Source organism: Narcine bancroftii, chromosome 9 (genome assembly GCF_036971445.1).
Source record: "Narcine bancroftii isolate sNarBan1 chromosome 9, sNarBan1.hap1, whole genome shotgun sequence".
Lineage (NCBI taxonomy): Eukaryota > Metazoa > Chordata > Chondrichthyes > Torpediniformes > Narcinidae > Narcine > Narcine bancroftii.
The window spans coordinates 19,354,418-19,369,567 of NC_091477.1; the positions used below are offsets into that span (position 1 = coordinate 19,354,418).

At 39.9% G+C, this 15,150-nt stretch overlaps 1 protein-coding gene across 1 annotated transcript in view; it reads left to right on the forward strand.

Annotated features, from left to right (window-relative positions):
• LOC138743524 (organic cation/carnitine transporter 2-like) overlaps positions 1 to 15,150 on the forward strand; it is a 50,493-nt gene that overhangs the window by 31,405 nt on the left and 3,938 nt on the right. Inside the window, exons 6-8 of the mRNA XM_069899017.1 lie at positions 6,748 to 6,848; positions 8,658 to 8,872; positions 11,009 to 11,191. Of these exons, the coding sequence (XP_069755118.1) occupies positions 6,748 to 6,848; positions 8,658 to 8,872; positions 11,009 to 11,191 (499 nt within the window). The remainder of the gene's footprint in view (positions 1 to 6,747; positions 6,849 to 8,657; positions 8,873 to 11,008; positions 11,192 to 15,150) is intronic.

The following is a 15,150-nucleotide window of genomic DNA, read 5'->3' on the forward strand; positions in this document are numbered from 1 at the left end:
GATCCCACCCTCAATAATTTCTCTTTTGACTCATCTCATTTTCTGCAGGTTAAAGGTGTAGGCTATGGATACTCACACGAGCCCATGCTATTCCTGCATTTTAGTTGGCTATGTAGAGCAAACCATGCTATAAACCAACACAGGCAAGGCCCCTCAACTCTTCCTCTGCTATGACTACTTTGGTGCTGCCTCATGTACACATGATGAAGTCGTTAACTTCATCCATTCTACTACCAAATTCCATCCCAACCTTGAATTCACTTGGTCCATCTCTTACAATCCTCTCCCTTTCCTCAATCTCTTTGTCTCCATCTTGGGAGACAAACTCTCCACAGATATGTTCTATAAACCCACTAACCCCCACAGTTTCCTTGACTACACCTTTTCCTACCCTGTTCCATGTAACGATTCCCTTCTATTCTTTCAATTTCTCTATCTCTGTTGTATCTTCACCCAGGATGAGGACTTGCATGCCAGATCATCAGAGATGTCCTCCTTCTTCAATCAAGATGGCTTTCCCTCTGCCATCATCAACTCATTGCTCACTTGCATATCCTCCATTACCCTCACATCTGCTCTGGCCCCCTGCACCCCCAGACGCAACAAGGACAGGATTCCTCTTGTCCTCACATATCATTGCATCTTCCTCCACATCCAACATATCCTCCACCATTTCTGCCATCTATTATGTGATCCCACTAATAGACAAATATTCTCCTCTCCACCTTCCACAGGGACTGCTTCCTTCAAGACTCCTTTGTCCACTTCTCCCTCCCTGCCAATTTCCCCTTGGGACCTATCCCTGTGACCACAGGAGATGCTCCACTTGTGCTCACACCTTCTCCCTCACCACCATTTTAGGCCCCAAGCAGTCTTTCTAAGTGAAGCAACATTTCACTTGTGAATCTGCAGAACTCATCTACTTCATCTGGTTCCGTTGTGGTCTCCTTTATATCAGACAAAATGGGAGATCGCTTTGTTGAGTACCTCAGCTCTGCCTCAATAGCGTGGATCTTACAGTGGCCACCCATTTCAATTCTCCATCCCATTGCCTTGCTGACATGTCTGTCCATGGTCTCATGCTCCTCCAGACTGAGACAAACTGCAAATTGGAGGAACAATATCTCATCTTCTGACTGGACACCCTCCAAATGGATGGCATTAATATTGACCCCCCCCCTTCCACTTAGCTCTTCCCCTGTCACCTTCTCGTCGCTCTTACTCTCCCTTCAGTTGCCTTTTGCACAAACATGATAAATCCTTACCTCATCCCTTTTCATATCTCAATAACATCTTTTATTGGTCTGGATTCCTTCCCCAGCCAGCATTGTCTGAATTCTGAGATTTCCTGCTTCTGGCTCATTCTGCTTATTCCTTGAAGAAGGGCTCAGGCCTGAAACATCAGCAATGTATATTTGTCAACTATGGACGTCGAAAAGACTGGCTGACTTCCATATAACTATAACCATATAACTGTTTACAGTACGGAAACAGGCCATGTCGGCCCTTCAAGTCCGTACCGGTTCACTTGAACAACTCCACTAGCTCCTCCGCAAACTCCTGAGGAAGTAGAGGCTTTGTTCATGATGCCATTGGTGTGTTTAAGCAAGAATGTTTAATATTTAACAAGATAATAGATAATGAATTTAGCCTTGATTCCCAGTTGTCAATCTTCCTTCTTTGTAAGGAGTTCTTGAAAATTTATCACTGTTTATGCATAAAAATTAATAAATGAATGCTCACTAGGTCCATAGAGCTTGTCTCATGCTATTAATCCTCCAGCATTTTGGTGTGTTTTTATGACAGTCACAGCATTTGCAGACTTTCATCTTTCAATCCATTCCCACTAATGTTTTCTCTGTGATCTGCATGCCACCAGAGTGGGGATTTCCCAATGATGACTCATTTTAATTCCCTACCCCATTCTCTTACTGAAGTGTCTCATGCGTGCTGCCAGTCTGAGACCTGCCATTGGAAGCACTCTCCAACCAGGTAGCATTAACATTGTCTTCTCTGATTTCCATTTAACCCCCACACTCTCTATCTCTATTTCTTCTTTCCCCCTCTCTCCTTTTCCTTCTGTCTCCTTTCCTCCTTTCACAGAGCCACCACCACCCATGCTCAGTTCTCTTTTCCTCTCCTGTCCTCCTATCTATGTCCAATTATCACCATTTGTCTGTAGGTCTATGCTCCTCCCACTGCCCTTTTTTAGAAATTCTCCCAGCCTTTTGAGTTAGGTGCCTGCCAGCTTTTTACTCATACTTTGAAGAAAGGCTCAGGCTGAAAATATCGGTTATACAACTTTACCTCCTTTGGATGTTGTGAGTCCTTCTGAATTCCTCCTGTATTTCTGTACTTTTTATTATAACCCATCCAGTTTATTATCATCGGCTTGAAATCTGAAATACAACATTGTTCTTTTCAGTCAACTCATTGATAGTCTGCCCAATCATTGTTTTCTGGTTGCTTGAAAATAGCACCATTGACTTTCCTGAAACAAATAAGTGAGAATAATATTCTGAAATGCACAAATGTGCTGGATATACTCAGCAAGTTATGCAGTATCCTTTGGAAGTAAAGTTTAGCCAAAGTTTTCAGCTAGTTTGCAGTTATAAATAATATTGTTCTTTGATCCAGGGAGAATATGATGAATTTTGACATGACACTTACAAACTGCAAGAAAAACTCAAGAAAGAAATCAGGAAGGCTAAAAGAAGACATGAGGTTGCTTTGACAGACAATGTAAAGGAATATTCTAAGGCTTTCTATAGATATATTAAGAGCAAAATGATAGTAAGGGACAAAGTTGGTTCCCTTTGTCTTAAAGCAAACAAGTGAAGATAAATCCCTGGGGCCTGCCTAGATATTTCCTCAGACCTTGATGGAGGCTCGTGCAGAAATTACAGAGGCTCTGGCAGAAATGTTTAAAATGTTATTAGCCATGGGTGCGGTGCCAGAGAATTGGTGGGTCTCTAAATGTAACCCTGGAAATTATAGGCTGGTGAGCCTGACATCAGTAGCAGGTAAATTATTGGAAGGTGTTCTAAGAGATTGGATATACAATTTGAGTTGGATATACAGCCACGTACTAATTTGAGATGGTCAGTATGACTTTGTGCATGGTAGGTCATGTTTAACCATCCTTATGGAGTTTTTTAAAGAGATTACTGGGAAAGTTGACTAAAGAAAGGCTGTGGATATTGTCTTCATGGACTTTATAAGGCCTTTGAAGAGAACCCACATGGGAGGTTAGTAAGGAAGGTTCAGATGCGAGGTATTCATGGTGAAGTAATGGGCTGGATTTGACAATGGCAGGATTGAAGAATCAGAGAGTAGTGGTGGATGATTGCTTTTCAGACTGGAGGCCTGTGACTAGTGATGTGCCTCAGGGATTGGTACTAGGGATCATTGTTATTTGTCATCTATATCAATGATCTGGATGAAATGTGGTAAATTGGATCAGCAAATTTGCAGATGATATTAAGATTGGAGGTATTGTGGACATCTGTGACAGATTATGTAGTGTTTGTATTGAATATAGATATAATTTTGGGAGATAAATTGGGGCAGTTTTTTTTTCATGTAGGTCCCATACAAACACTTTAAAACAGATCTTATTTAAAATACTAGAGCTCTGCTCATGCTAGACAATCAGACGCCAAGATCCTTTGCAAAATCTTTGGAGAGTGCCCAAGGGACTTCACTAATGGGTTATTGTTTACAAAAAGGCAACAGATGAAATAACTCGTCAGAGCTGCAGGCTGTCTGGAATGAAACTTGCTGTTCTAAGAGGGTCATGTGGTTTTGCAAGCAGAGGAGAGAAAAAACAGGCTTTCTCTCTGAGAGAGAGAGGGGGGACTTCAGTTCTACAATGCTCCAGTCAACAGAAGCAGCAGCTCAGACTGGAACAGGACAAGCTGGAAAGCTTGTAGAAAACCCCATTTAGAAGATGGGTTAAGGGTGCGTAGTTCAGCCTGCTCAATGCCCTTGTAGTTCATGCAAGAGGAGACGACTGGCTGCCTAATGTTTCACTTGAAATAAGAGAAACAAAAAGGAACTCTGTAGTGGCCTGAAAGAAAGAGGTTATAATCTGGAGAACCCTAAGGGGGAAAGTTTATTTGGCAAGACACTGAAGTGGCTGATTAAAAAGGAATTAGTTGTGGGTGTCAGTGAACAACAAATCTCTCTCTGAAAACCGACAAGAACCTTCCTGAGCGGTAACCATTTACCTTTCAAGCACTGAAGCCTGGTGAACTTTATAAATGTTAAATTCTGTGTTCAGTATAAGAATTGCCTGCAACTAGTGAACCTGGAGGATTGAATAGTGAAATTGGACTGTGAATCAAAGAACTTTTCTAAACTTACACACACATTACATACACGTGCGCTGAGAATTAGAAGGGGGTTAAGTTAATAGTGATAAGTTAAAGTGTGATTCTGTTTTCATGTTTAAAAAATTAAAAGTAACTTTTGTTTAAGTAACCATTTGTCTTGGTGAATATCTATTGCTGCTGGGTTTTGGTGTCCTCTGGGTTTGTAACACAGCAAAGAAGGTTTTCAAGGCTTGCAGAGGAATCTGGACCAGGTGGAAAAATCAGCTGAAAAATGGTAGATGAAATTTAATGCAGACAAGTGTGAAGTGTTGCATTTTGGAAGGACAAACTAAGAAAGGACATACATAGTAAATAGTGGGCACTTAGGAGTGTGGTAGAGCAGAGGGATTTGGGAATACAGATACATAATTCCCTAAAAGTATTGTCACAGGTGGATAGGGTTGTAAATAGAACTTTTGGCATATTAGCCTTCATAAATCAATGTATTGAGTATAGGAGTTAGGATGTTATAGTAAAGTTGTATTAGACTTCATATTTGGCATACAAATTTGGAGTACTGTATGCAGTTCTGCTCACCTAACTACAGGGAGGATATCAGCAAAACATAAAGACTGCAGAGAAGATTTACTAGGATGTTGTTTAGACTACAGGAAGTAAGTTACAGGGAAAGGATAAAGAGGTTAGGACTTTATTCCTTGGAGCGTAGAAGAATGACGAGAGATTTGATATAAGAATTTAAAATTATGAGGGGGATAGACAGAGTAAATATAGGTAGGCTTTTTCCAGTGAGGATAGGTGAAATAAAAACCAGAGGAAAAACACAAATTGCTGGAGAAGCTCAGGTCAAACAGCATCCTTTATGTAGCAAAGATAAAGATATATAACCAAAGTTTCGGGCCTTGGGCCCTTCATCAATGAAAGGGAGGTTGGCAAAGGCAGGAGATGATAGGTAGAGAAAGGAGGGAGGGCAGGGCTATGTGGGTAGAAGAACGAGAAAGACAGGAAAGGGGGGGAGAAAGAAAAGGTGAGCAGGTTTAGTGGAAAGCAGTAAATTCAATACTCATTTCATCTGGTTGGAGAGTCCCCAGATGGAAAATAAGGTGCTCTTCCCCCAAACTGCAGGTGGTCTAGGTGGGATAGTATACAAAGCCATGGACAAACATGTGAGCATGGGAGTGTGACTCAGAATTTAAATGGTTTGCTGCTGGAGGTAGCTGTTGTGGTGAACAGAGTGGAGGCATCGAGCGAAGCCATCTCCCATCTGCAACCTATCTCAAAGGGTGCACCAGGTGCAGTAAATAAATCCTCTGGATGTACAAGTAAAGTGCTGCTTCATTGAAAGGACTGTTTGAGGCCTTTGTGGTAAGGGAGGAGGTGTCGGTGCAAGTGTTGCATCTCCTGTGAGCACAGGGGAAAGTGACAGGGGTGCGATGGGTGTGGAAGGATGAGTGCACAAAGTAATAATGGAGGAAGTGGTCCCTGCAGAAGGTCGAGAGGAAAGGAGAAGGAAAATGTGTTTGGTGATGGGATCCTGTAGTAAGTGCTGGAAATTCTGGTGGATAATGTGTTGGATGTGGAGGTTGGTGGTGTGGTAGGTGAGCATGAGGGGGATTCTATGTTTGTTGCATCTGGGGGCTGGAGATGCCAGGGCAGATGAGCGAGAAGTGGAGGAGATGCAAGTGAGGGTTGAGTTGATAGTGGTGGAGGGGAAGCCATGTTTGTGGAAGAACGTAGACATTTTGGAAGATCTGGACTAGAAGACCTCATTTTGGGAACAGATGCAGCAGAGATGGAGAAATTGAGAGATGAAATACTTGCAGGGGACAGGATGTGAAGAAGTGTAGTTCTAGTAGTTGTAAGAGTTGGAGGGTTTGTAGTATATGTTGGTCCTGGTAGTTGTGGGAGTTGGAGGGTACCAACTCACCAGTGGACATGAGTTAAGAATGTAAGGGGAAAAGTCTAGCTGAACATAAGGAGAACTTCTTCACACAGAGAGTGGTGGGAGTGTGGAACTAGCTGCCAACTGAAATGGTGAATGTGAGATCAGTTTTAACATTTAAGAGGAATTTGGATGGTGCATGGATATGAGAGGTATGGAGGGCTATGGACTGGTTGCAGGTCAATGGGGCTAGGAAAACAAATGGTTTGGCACAGACTAGAAGGTCCGAAGGGGACTGTTTCTGTCTTATAATGTTGTATATAAACATGAATTCATTCGTAATGGATGAATATTTATTATGTGCAAGCAATCGAGTATTACTTTGGACATTATGCTTGGTACAGACCTGTGGTCAAAGGGACATTTCCTTGATAATTTCATGTTAATTTATGCCAATTTGAACTTGCAGTGAAAGATCATTATAATAATTTCTATTAATCTATGAAAAAACTGTATTTCTTTTTATTATTGCAGCTTGAAGATATGATTGTGAAAAGTATGCAATCTTATTCAATTATTAATTTGGTAAAAACTAACAACATCCGACTCATTACAATCATCAGTATGCTGTTGTGGTGAGTATTTCATCAATCATAGTTCAGTAGGAGGTCACTTGTTCCATGATATCTACAATGATCCTTTATGTCCCCCTGCATCATTTTTACCCATATTTCTGCAAATCATAATTTCACATTGCATTAAATCACTCATCTTCATTTTACATAGAGTACAGAACATTACAGCACAGTACAATCCCTTCAGCCCAGAAGTTGTGCTGACTGATAGAAACGTACTTAACAAACTAAACTTTCGCAACCTTACACCCATAGCTCTTTAGTTTTAGTGTGTCAATGTGCCTAAGAGTCTTTTACAAGTCCCTTTTGTACCAGCCACCACCACCACCCCAGCAATGCATTCGAAGTGCCCACTACTCTCTGTGTAAAATATGCACCCCAACTTCTCCTTAAATGTTCCTCCACTCACCTTGTACAGATGTCCTCTGGTATTTACTACCCTTACCCTGTGAAAAAGTTAAATTCTATCCACCTAATCTACGCCTCTGATAATCTCTATTAAATCACCTCTCATCCTTCTTTGCTTGAAAGAGAAAAGCCCTAGCTCTGTTAACCTTGTCCCATAAGACAGGCATCATTCTGGTAAATCTCCTCTGCATCCTCTCCTTAGCCTCCACGTCCTTCTGCAATGAAGCAACAAGAACTGAAGACAATATTCCAAATGTGCTGCTAGTGCTTGTCAATCATCTTGAATCTATTTACAGTCACAAACACTTTATGGTTTTATAACTGTACCAATGACCTTTGGTGTTCTCTGTTCTTAAAAAAAAACCCCTCATACTTATCTACTCTTTCTGCAATAAATTTCTCTGGAACATTTTCAATATTAATATATGTGTGCATGAAATTGGACACACTAGTACATCAACAGTATCCAAACCTTTTGCCTTTTTTCTCCAGAGAGTAGATATTTAACTTTTTTCATTCACGTTAACTGCTCAACAAAGCTCAATAGAGTCTTAACCAAACAGTCACCATTATTTCTGAAATGTGGTTCTGCTGAAGCTTGAAAAACTGAATTTCAGTTCTGTTGCTTGTGATGTAGAAATCACTGTATCTGTGTTAAGCAACAAGGACAAAATTCTTCTTCTGTGCTTCTATTTATGAAATCCAAAATATCATATGCTCTTTTAACTGCTCTGTCATCCAATTCTTTTTGCTTTCAAAAATTTGTGCATCTCCCAGACGTCTTTGTTCCCGCTCACACAAAATCCTTGCTAGTTTGTGATCCCTCTCTGTTACTCACAAATGCATTATCCAACTTTCAACTACTCTTGGAAGTCGAGAGTTTTTAAAGTTAAGCACAGAACCAGAATTTTTTTTATGCCTGTTTAATTCCAGCCCCTTAGCTACTCAAATAAATGTCAATAATCCTTTCAGCTTAAATGATCTTGAATTCATCCTTTTGAAGAAGAGAATTTCAATCTACGTTATTAATACTTGGTGCAAATTAATGGTATATCTCCTCTCATGTACTTTGGTGAGATTCTCAATAGCTAGCACACTGAATAACCATTGAGGCAGGGGAATAATAAGAATGCAATGTGGTTATAATGCACAACATTTGATTTTACAATAAATTCCAATGGAAATGCTACTGTTTTTCAAAGAAGTGTGGTCATTTCTAGAAGGTTAATTGGGTCTCAAAAACTTGTGTTCACTTTCTAATATTTGACAATAATCGGTGAACTAGATTTGTGGCTGTCTTCTGTTGTGAGATGGTAGATCTAATGTCAAAATGGAATATAATGGTTTGAACCAGGAAAGAATTAGAACATACTTTCAAAGATATTTTATCATTTGTTGCAGGATGATTATAACAGTTGGATACTATAGTCTGTCATTGAACACTCCCAATCTTCATGGCAATGACTATTTGAACTGTTTCTTCTCTGCTACCATTGAAATTCCTGCCTACACAGCATCCTGGCTTTTTCTTTGGAGGTTTTCACGCAGGTTCACCCTTTCAGGCACACTTCTTCTTGGTGGAGCTCTCCTTTTACTCATCCAATTCATACCTTTAGGTACATTATTTTTAAAGTCCTTCTAAAATAATTGTCATCTGTTTTTTGTTGAACATTTCAAACTAGAATTTCATGGTTTGCCCAGGTAAATGGTTCATCTAACCTGGAAGGGGTTTTAAAATTCTATTGCATAGTTCCATAAACTACCAAATGTCAGTGATCTTGGATATATTGTAAGGGTCAGGTTCTGGATGGAGAATACTGAGAAAAAAATAGTGGGATAAAATATTCCCAGGAAAAAATGGTGAGAGCATGAAATACCTTAACTATGATTTTCTAGTTCTTTTGATTCATGAAATGTTTCCTGTAGATTTGGAAAATTGTGCTGGTGTTCATCTACTTTAATGAAGCATGAGAGAAGGAAACCAGTTTCCTTTTAAATGAATTAACAAGTCTGCAGAAAGTGTTAACTTCTTTATATGGCCCAAAGACAAAACTACATCATTAAAGGACCCAAAAAGTCTTTTTTTTTTCCTTTTGGATATGTTCAAAGCATTTGGTGGATGTGGAGTATAAAATCTTTGAAACAAAGTTTCTTGAAGTTTGAATATTTTGCAGGTCTCTTCGAAAGTCTTTGTATCTATCAAAATTTCATAATTTTTTGTCTTTAAGAACTGAAAAATTCCACTGGTAAGGCGACATTAGTAGTTTCAATTTTAAATGTGATAGTCTCGTGTTTCTCCATGTATTCTGCTGTCATCATGATGGTGGAATAGGTTCTTCCTGCATTTGAATGTTGTTTTTTTTTGCGATCCCATCCAACCTTTGACATTGTTAATGCAACATCCTCCACCTCTATCAATCAACTTAATGGTCAAAAGGAATAGTGATATATTTCCAAATTAAAATGGTTTCTGATTTGGAAGAGAGGCACCAGGTTATATTCCCCTTCTCTTTATAAATGGCAGAAGAGATGTAGTTGGGCTTGATGAGAAACTGCAGTGGATTTTAGAAATGATGAACACCAGGTCAGGATATGAAGGTGAAAGGTGAGAGTCTTAGTAGCAGTCGACAGGATGTCAATCAATTCGGTTACTTTGTTATCAATAGTATTGGGTTACCACTCGTTCAAACAAGTAAAGAGTATTGAATTAAAACTATTGAATTAAAACCCCAACAAACAAGTAAATTTAAAAATGATTGTTCATAACTGACTTTATTTTTAGAAAAGTGACACCAGTAAGAAAACACACTTCATTTTGTATTATTAGAACAATGCCAGCTATAATTTTCTTCAGCAAGTTATTTGATGGAGCTCACATTCAATGCTGTATCCCTTAGGTCTTGTGTCATTTTATAACACTATTTTGTAATATGAGCATTACTTTGTGTTGAACCAATGTTGTTGATTTCCTTGCCATCATCTTTCATACAGCATTTGTTAACTTTGGCATGCCATTGCTTAGATATTGATTTGGGGCTTGCCTGACTTCACAGTCTTGCGTTATTTAGTTTTGTAAAACCGGTCATTCAGCATGAGTTTGTAAAGTTGACATGGGGCATGTTAGCACAAGAGTGATATTTGTCATGTAAATTGGGCACAGAATTAAACTCTGCAGCTGTGTCTTTTTATTCTCTTGCTGGGCACTTGTCGAGAATGCTCCATGGGATTGTAGGTAGAGCTGGAGAAAGATGACAGGAGACTAAAGATAGTCTCTAACAAAGTCAGTTCAGTCTTGATGTGTTGTTGAAGGTACATTTTATCACTGAGAATTTCTTAACTATTCCAATCTATAGTTTTGTCCCAAGGTTCAAGGACAATAACTGTGAAATACCAAGTTCCTATCTGGTTGCTTGCCTGAAGTACCTGTCTTTTTAAAAAAATAATAAATGTAATTCACCCACTCAGACTGAATAGGATATCTTTCATCTGTCAAATGAGTCCCATCCTTAAGTGTCTTGTTTCATGAATAAACACAATGAACATAGATGTGTCCTTTGGAGAAATATATTGAAAATTGTGGCAGTATTCCTTACTTTCCATTAATATTAATGAATGAGGAGCACACCATTGCATCCTGATTTATAATTCAATCTGACATATGTTTATGTCATGTGTGGGCAGATGATAGGATAATACAGACAAGAACATAGAAACAAATCTACCAAGTTTATGATTGTTTCTGGTTTATTTAGATATTTCAAAACTTACTACTGTGCTGTTGATGACTGGAAAACTTGCCACCACATGTGGCTTTGCCATGATTTATGTCTACACCGCTGAACTGTATCCAACGGTAGTACGAAACATGGGCATCGGTGTGAGCTCAATGGTCTCCAGGATGGGCTCTATCTTCTCACCTTATATTTTCTATATTGGTAAGATAATTGCTTAACTTTGGAACATAGATGAAACAAAACTATTTTCTGGTTTTCTGGTGATGTTCCAGAGGCCAGAAACTCTTTCAAACCCCACCCTTCTAGTGTAAATGGTGTAAATAGAGATAAAGAATGCAATAATGCAGAATAAAATTCTTACATTATTTCAATTTTTTTTGTTTTTTGAGAATAAGAATTAATCTTAGGGTTAGGGGTTGAAAAGGAGAGATTTAGCAGATAACATCTGATTGGGCAATCAAGCAATAGTTGAAGACAAAGAGGTTGAAATGGAGAGACTCAGCAGATAGCAGCTCATTAAAGGCAATTGCAGTCAAATGACCCAACCATCACTTTAAAAGTGAGAATCTGTGTAGTGGAGTAGTCATCGTCGGAGTTGATTGAGTCAGAGTGGAAAGGCTCAAGAAGCTTCGCGAATAGAGGATGAGGTGGTGGTGCAGGAGTTGAAGTAAGAAAGGGCCACCCTCCATCTCAAACAAAAATGATTCAACAGGTAGGCACAGGTAAGGGGAGGTTTTATATATCATATCTTTTTTTCCTCTATCGTAGATCGTGAGAATGGCAGCCCAGGCAAGGGAATGTTCTTCTTGCAGTTCTTGATGATTTCATCTGTGAAAAGTGCATCCAGCTTCAGTTCTTGACAAATTGATGCGACAGGAGTTACAGGGATGCATTCACACCTAGGAGGCAGGAGGAGGGTAGATGGGTGACAGTCAAGAGAGGGAAAGGGAACAGGCAGGCTGTGCAGGGCACCTCTGTGGCTGTTCCCCTGAATAACAGTCGTTGGTGGGGAGGGGGGGGGTTAATCTACCAGGGTCAAGGCACAGCAATCAGGTCTCTGACATGGAGTCTGGTCCTGTGGCTAAGAACGGAAGGGAAAGAAGAGGTGAACTGTAGTGATAGGGGATTCTATAGTTAGGGGGACCGTTAAGTGGTTCTGTGGAAGAGATTGAAAATGCCAGATGGTATGTTGCTTCCCTGGTGCCAGGGTCCAAGATACCTTAGATCGAGTTCACAGCTTTCTCAGTAGGGAGGGTGAGCAGCCAAATGTTGTTGTGCATGTAGGGACCAATGATGTGGGTAGGAAGGGTGAGGAAGGAAAGTTCAGGGAGTTTAGTGCTAGGTTGAAAGACAGGACTTCCAGTGTTGTGATCTCAGGATTGCTACCCAGTGAGTTTAGAAACAAGAGGATAATGTAGCTTAACACATGGCTAAAGTCATGGTACAGGAGGGAGGGACCGTGCGACCTGTTCTGATGGGACGGTTTGCATCTGAACTGGAGGTGAACTAATACCCTTGAAAGAAGGTTTGCTCGAGCTGCTCTGGGGCATTGAAACCAGATTCGCAGGAGGAAGGGAACCAGAGTGTCAGAGCAAACAGAGGAGTGGAGGAAGGAAATGATTATGTGAAAATTGCACAAAATGTTTGAAATCAACAGGTTATAGGTGTGGAAATGTTTTCATGTGTACTTATTTCAATGCGAGGAGTATAGTAGGGAAGGCAGACAAGCTTATAGTATCGCTTGGCATGTTGAATTATGACAATGTGGCCATTAATGAAATTTGGCTGCAGAAGGGGCAAGAGTGGCAGCCTCATGTTCTGTGCTTCTGTCACTTATGACATTTTATATACAGTGTGTGTGTGTTTTATATATGAAATACACACACACACACACACACACACACACACACACACACACACACACACACACACACACACACACGTATATATCTATCTATACTACACACACATATGTATATATCAATCTACTACACACACACACACACATGTATATATCTATCTATACTACACACACATATGTATATATCTATCTACTACACACACACACACACACACACGTATATATCTATCTATACTACACACACATATGTATATATCTATCTACTACACACACAACACACACACACACAGATATGTATATATCTATCTATACTACACACACACATATGTATATATCTATCTACTACACACATATGTATATATCTATCTACTACACACACATATGTATATATCTACTACACACACACACATATGTATATATCTATCTACTACACACACACACACATATGTATATATCTACACTACACACACACACACACACACACACACACACACACACACACACACACACACACACACACACACACACACACATATATATATATAACTATATAACAGCATATACACGTGGTTCAAAGAGTTAGATCATATTGGATCCAGAGTGAAGTTGCCAACTAGATACAGAATTGGTTTGGTAGAAAGACTCTGGTTGATGGTGGTAGTGAAGGGTTATTTCTCAGTTTGATCACTGTGACCAGTAGCTGTCTCGAGATCAGTGCTGGGTTTCCTTACTTGTCAATACATTAACAATTTGGATGAGAATGTGGGTTGCATGCTGAATAAGTGCAGATGACACCAAAATTGGTGCTGCAATTGACAGTGAAGAAAATTATGTATGGTTACTACAGGATTTAGATCAACTGGGAAAGTAGGCGAAGGAATGACAAATGGAAAATAACTCAAGAAATGTTTAGTGATGCATTTTGGCAAGTTAAACTAGAGTGAATGGTGGAGCCCTGGGAAGTGTTGTAGAACAGAATGACTGAGGGTTACAAGAATGCAATTCCCTGAAGTAAAACACAGTTAGATGGGGCAGTGAAGAAGTTACAATGGCTTACTATCAAGGCATTAAGACATCATGTGACCATTGCTCTGTGTGTGTGTGTGTGTGTGTGTGTGTGTGTGTGTGTGTGTGTGTGTGTGTGTGTGTGTGTGTGTGTGTGTGTTGTGGGGCGGAGGGTGGGGGTGGGGGAGAGAGAAGAGGAAAAATATCCTTCTTCCTTTCTCTCCTTTTTTTGTCAAATAACCTATTTTCCCTCTCCAGCATCCTTCCCCCTTAATTATATATAAAATATCAAACACATTTTACTTTAGTAATTTCTACCCATTGATGCTGCCTGATCCACTGAATTTCTGCAGCTACTCATTGTTTGTACAAGATTCTAGCATCTGCAGTATTTGTGATTTTATATAATCTCATCTTTGGAATAAGTTGCAAAGGCCATGTGAAGCATGGAAGTCTGAAGATGCTCTAATTGTAGTAAAAACCCAGAAATGCTGGAGAATCTCAGTCAGTCTCACAGCATACAGTACATAGGAGATAAAGATATATACCGATGTATAGACCTTAAGGCCTTCTTCAAGGGGTGAGTAAAAAGCAGGCAGGCACATGAATAAAAGGCTGGAGAGGGAAGAATGGGCAGGGAGAGGAGTGGATATACCTGACTCTGTGTCAATTGATAAACAACACGGCTTCAGAAGAGTCACTTTGACAGCCTCTCCTTCGACATTTGAGAAGAAACAGTCATTATGAACACCTTCAATAAAGCAGTCAAATCTAACTGTGGTGGTAATGACTCATGGATCTGCCACAGAGTGAGTCGTTGCAAGGGTTCTGCTCACCCACCACCTCCCAGTTAGAGGTGCTGATCTCCAGTTGTGGTGTGAATTCCATCAATTTAAAGGCACAGTAGGCATGAGCTTCATGTGAAAACTCTAAGATAAATGATGGAAGATGCATCAACTTTACTTGGCTCCTTTTTGATGTCATTAAACACTTTGTCAATCAGAAGAGAGAGTGAAAGCACTGGGATGGGATGTCAGAAAACCTATCTACTGCCTCAGACATCCACTAAACTGGAGTTCAATCAGGATCCTAGATGCTGTCTGGATGGAAGTTATAATTCTCCCAGTGACCACATGGGTTTCCCATGAAGGCTCCAGTTTCATCCCACATCCCAATGATGTGTGGTTCAGTTGGATAAATGGTCTCAAATTGCCCCAAGCATGTAGATAAGAGGCAGAATCTAAAGGAAGTTACTGGGAATGTTGAGGGGGATGTAAAATGAGATTAATATGGG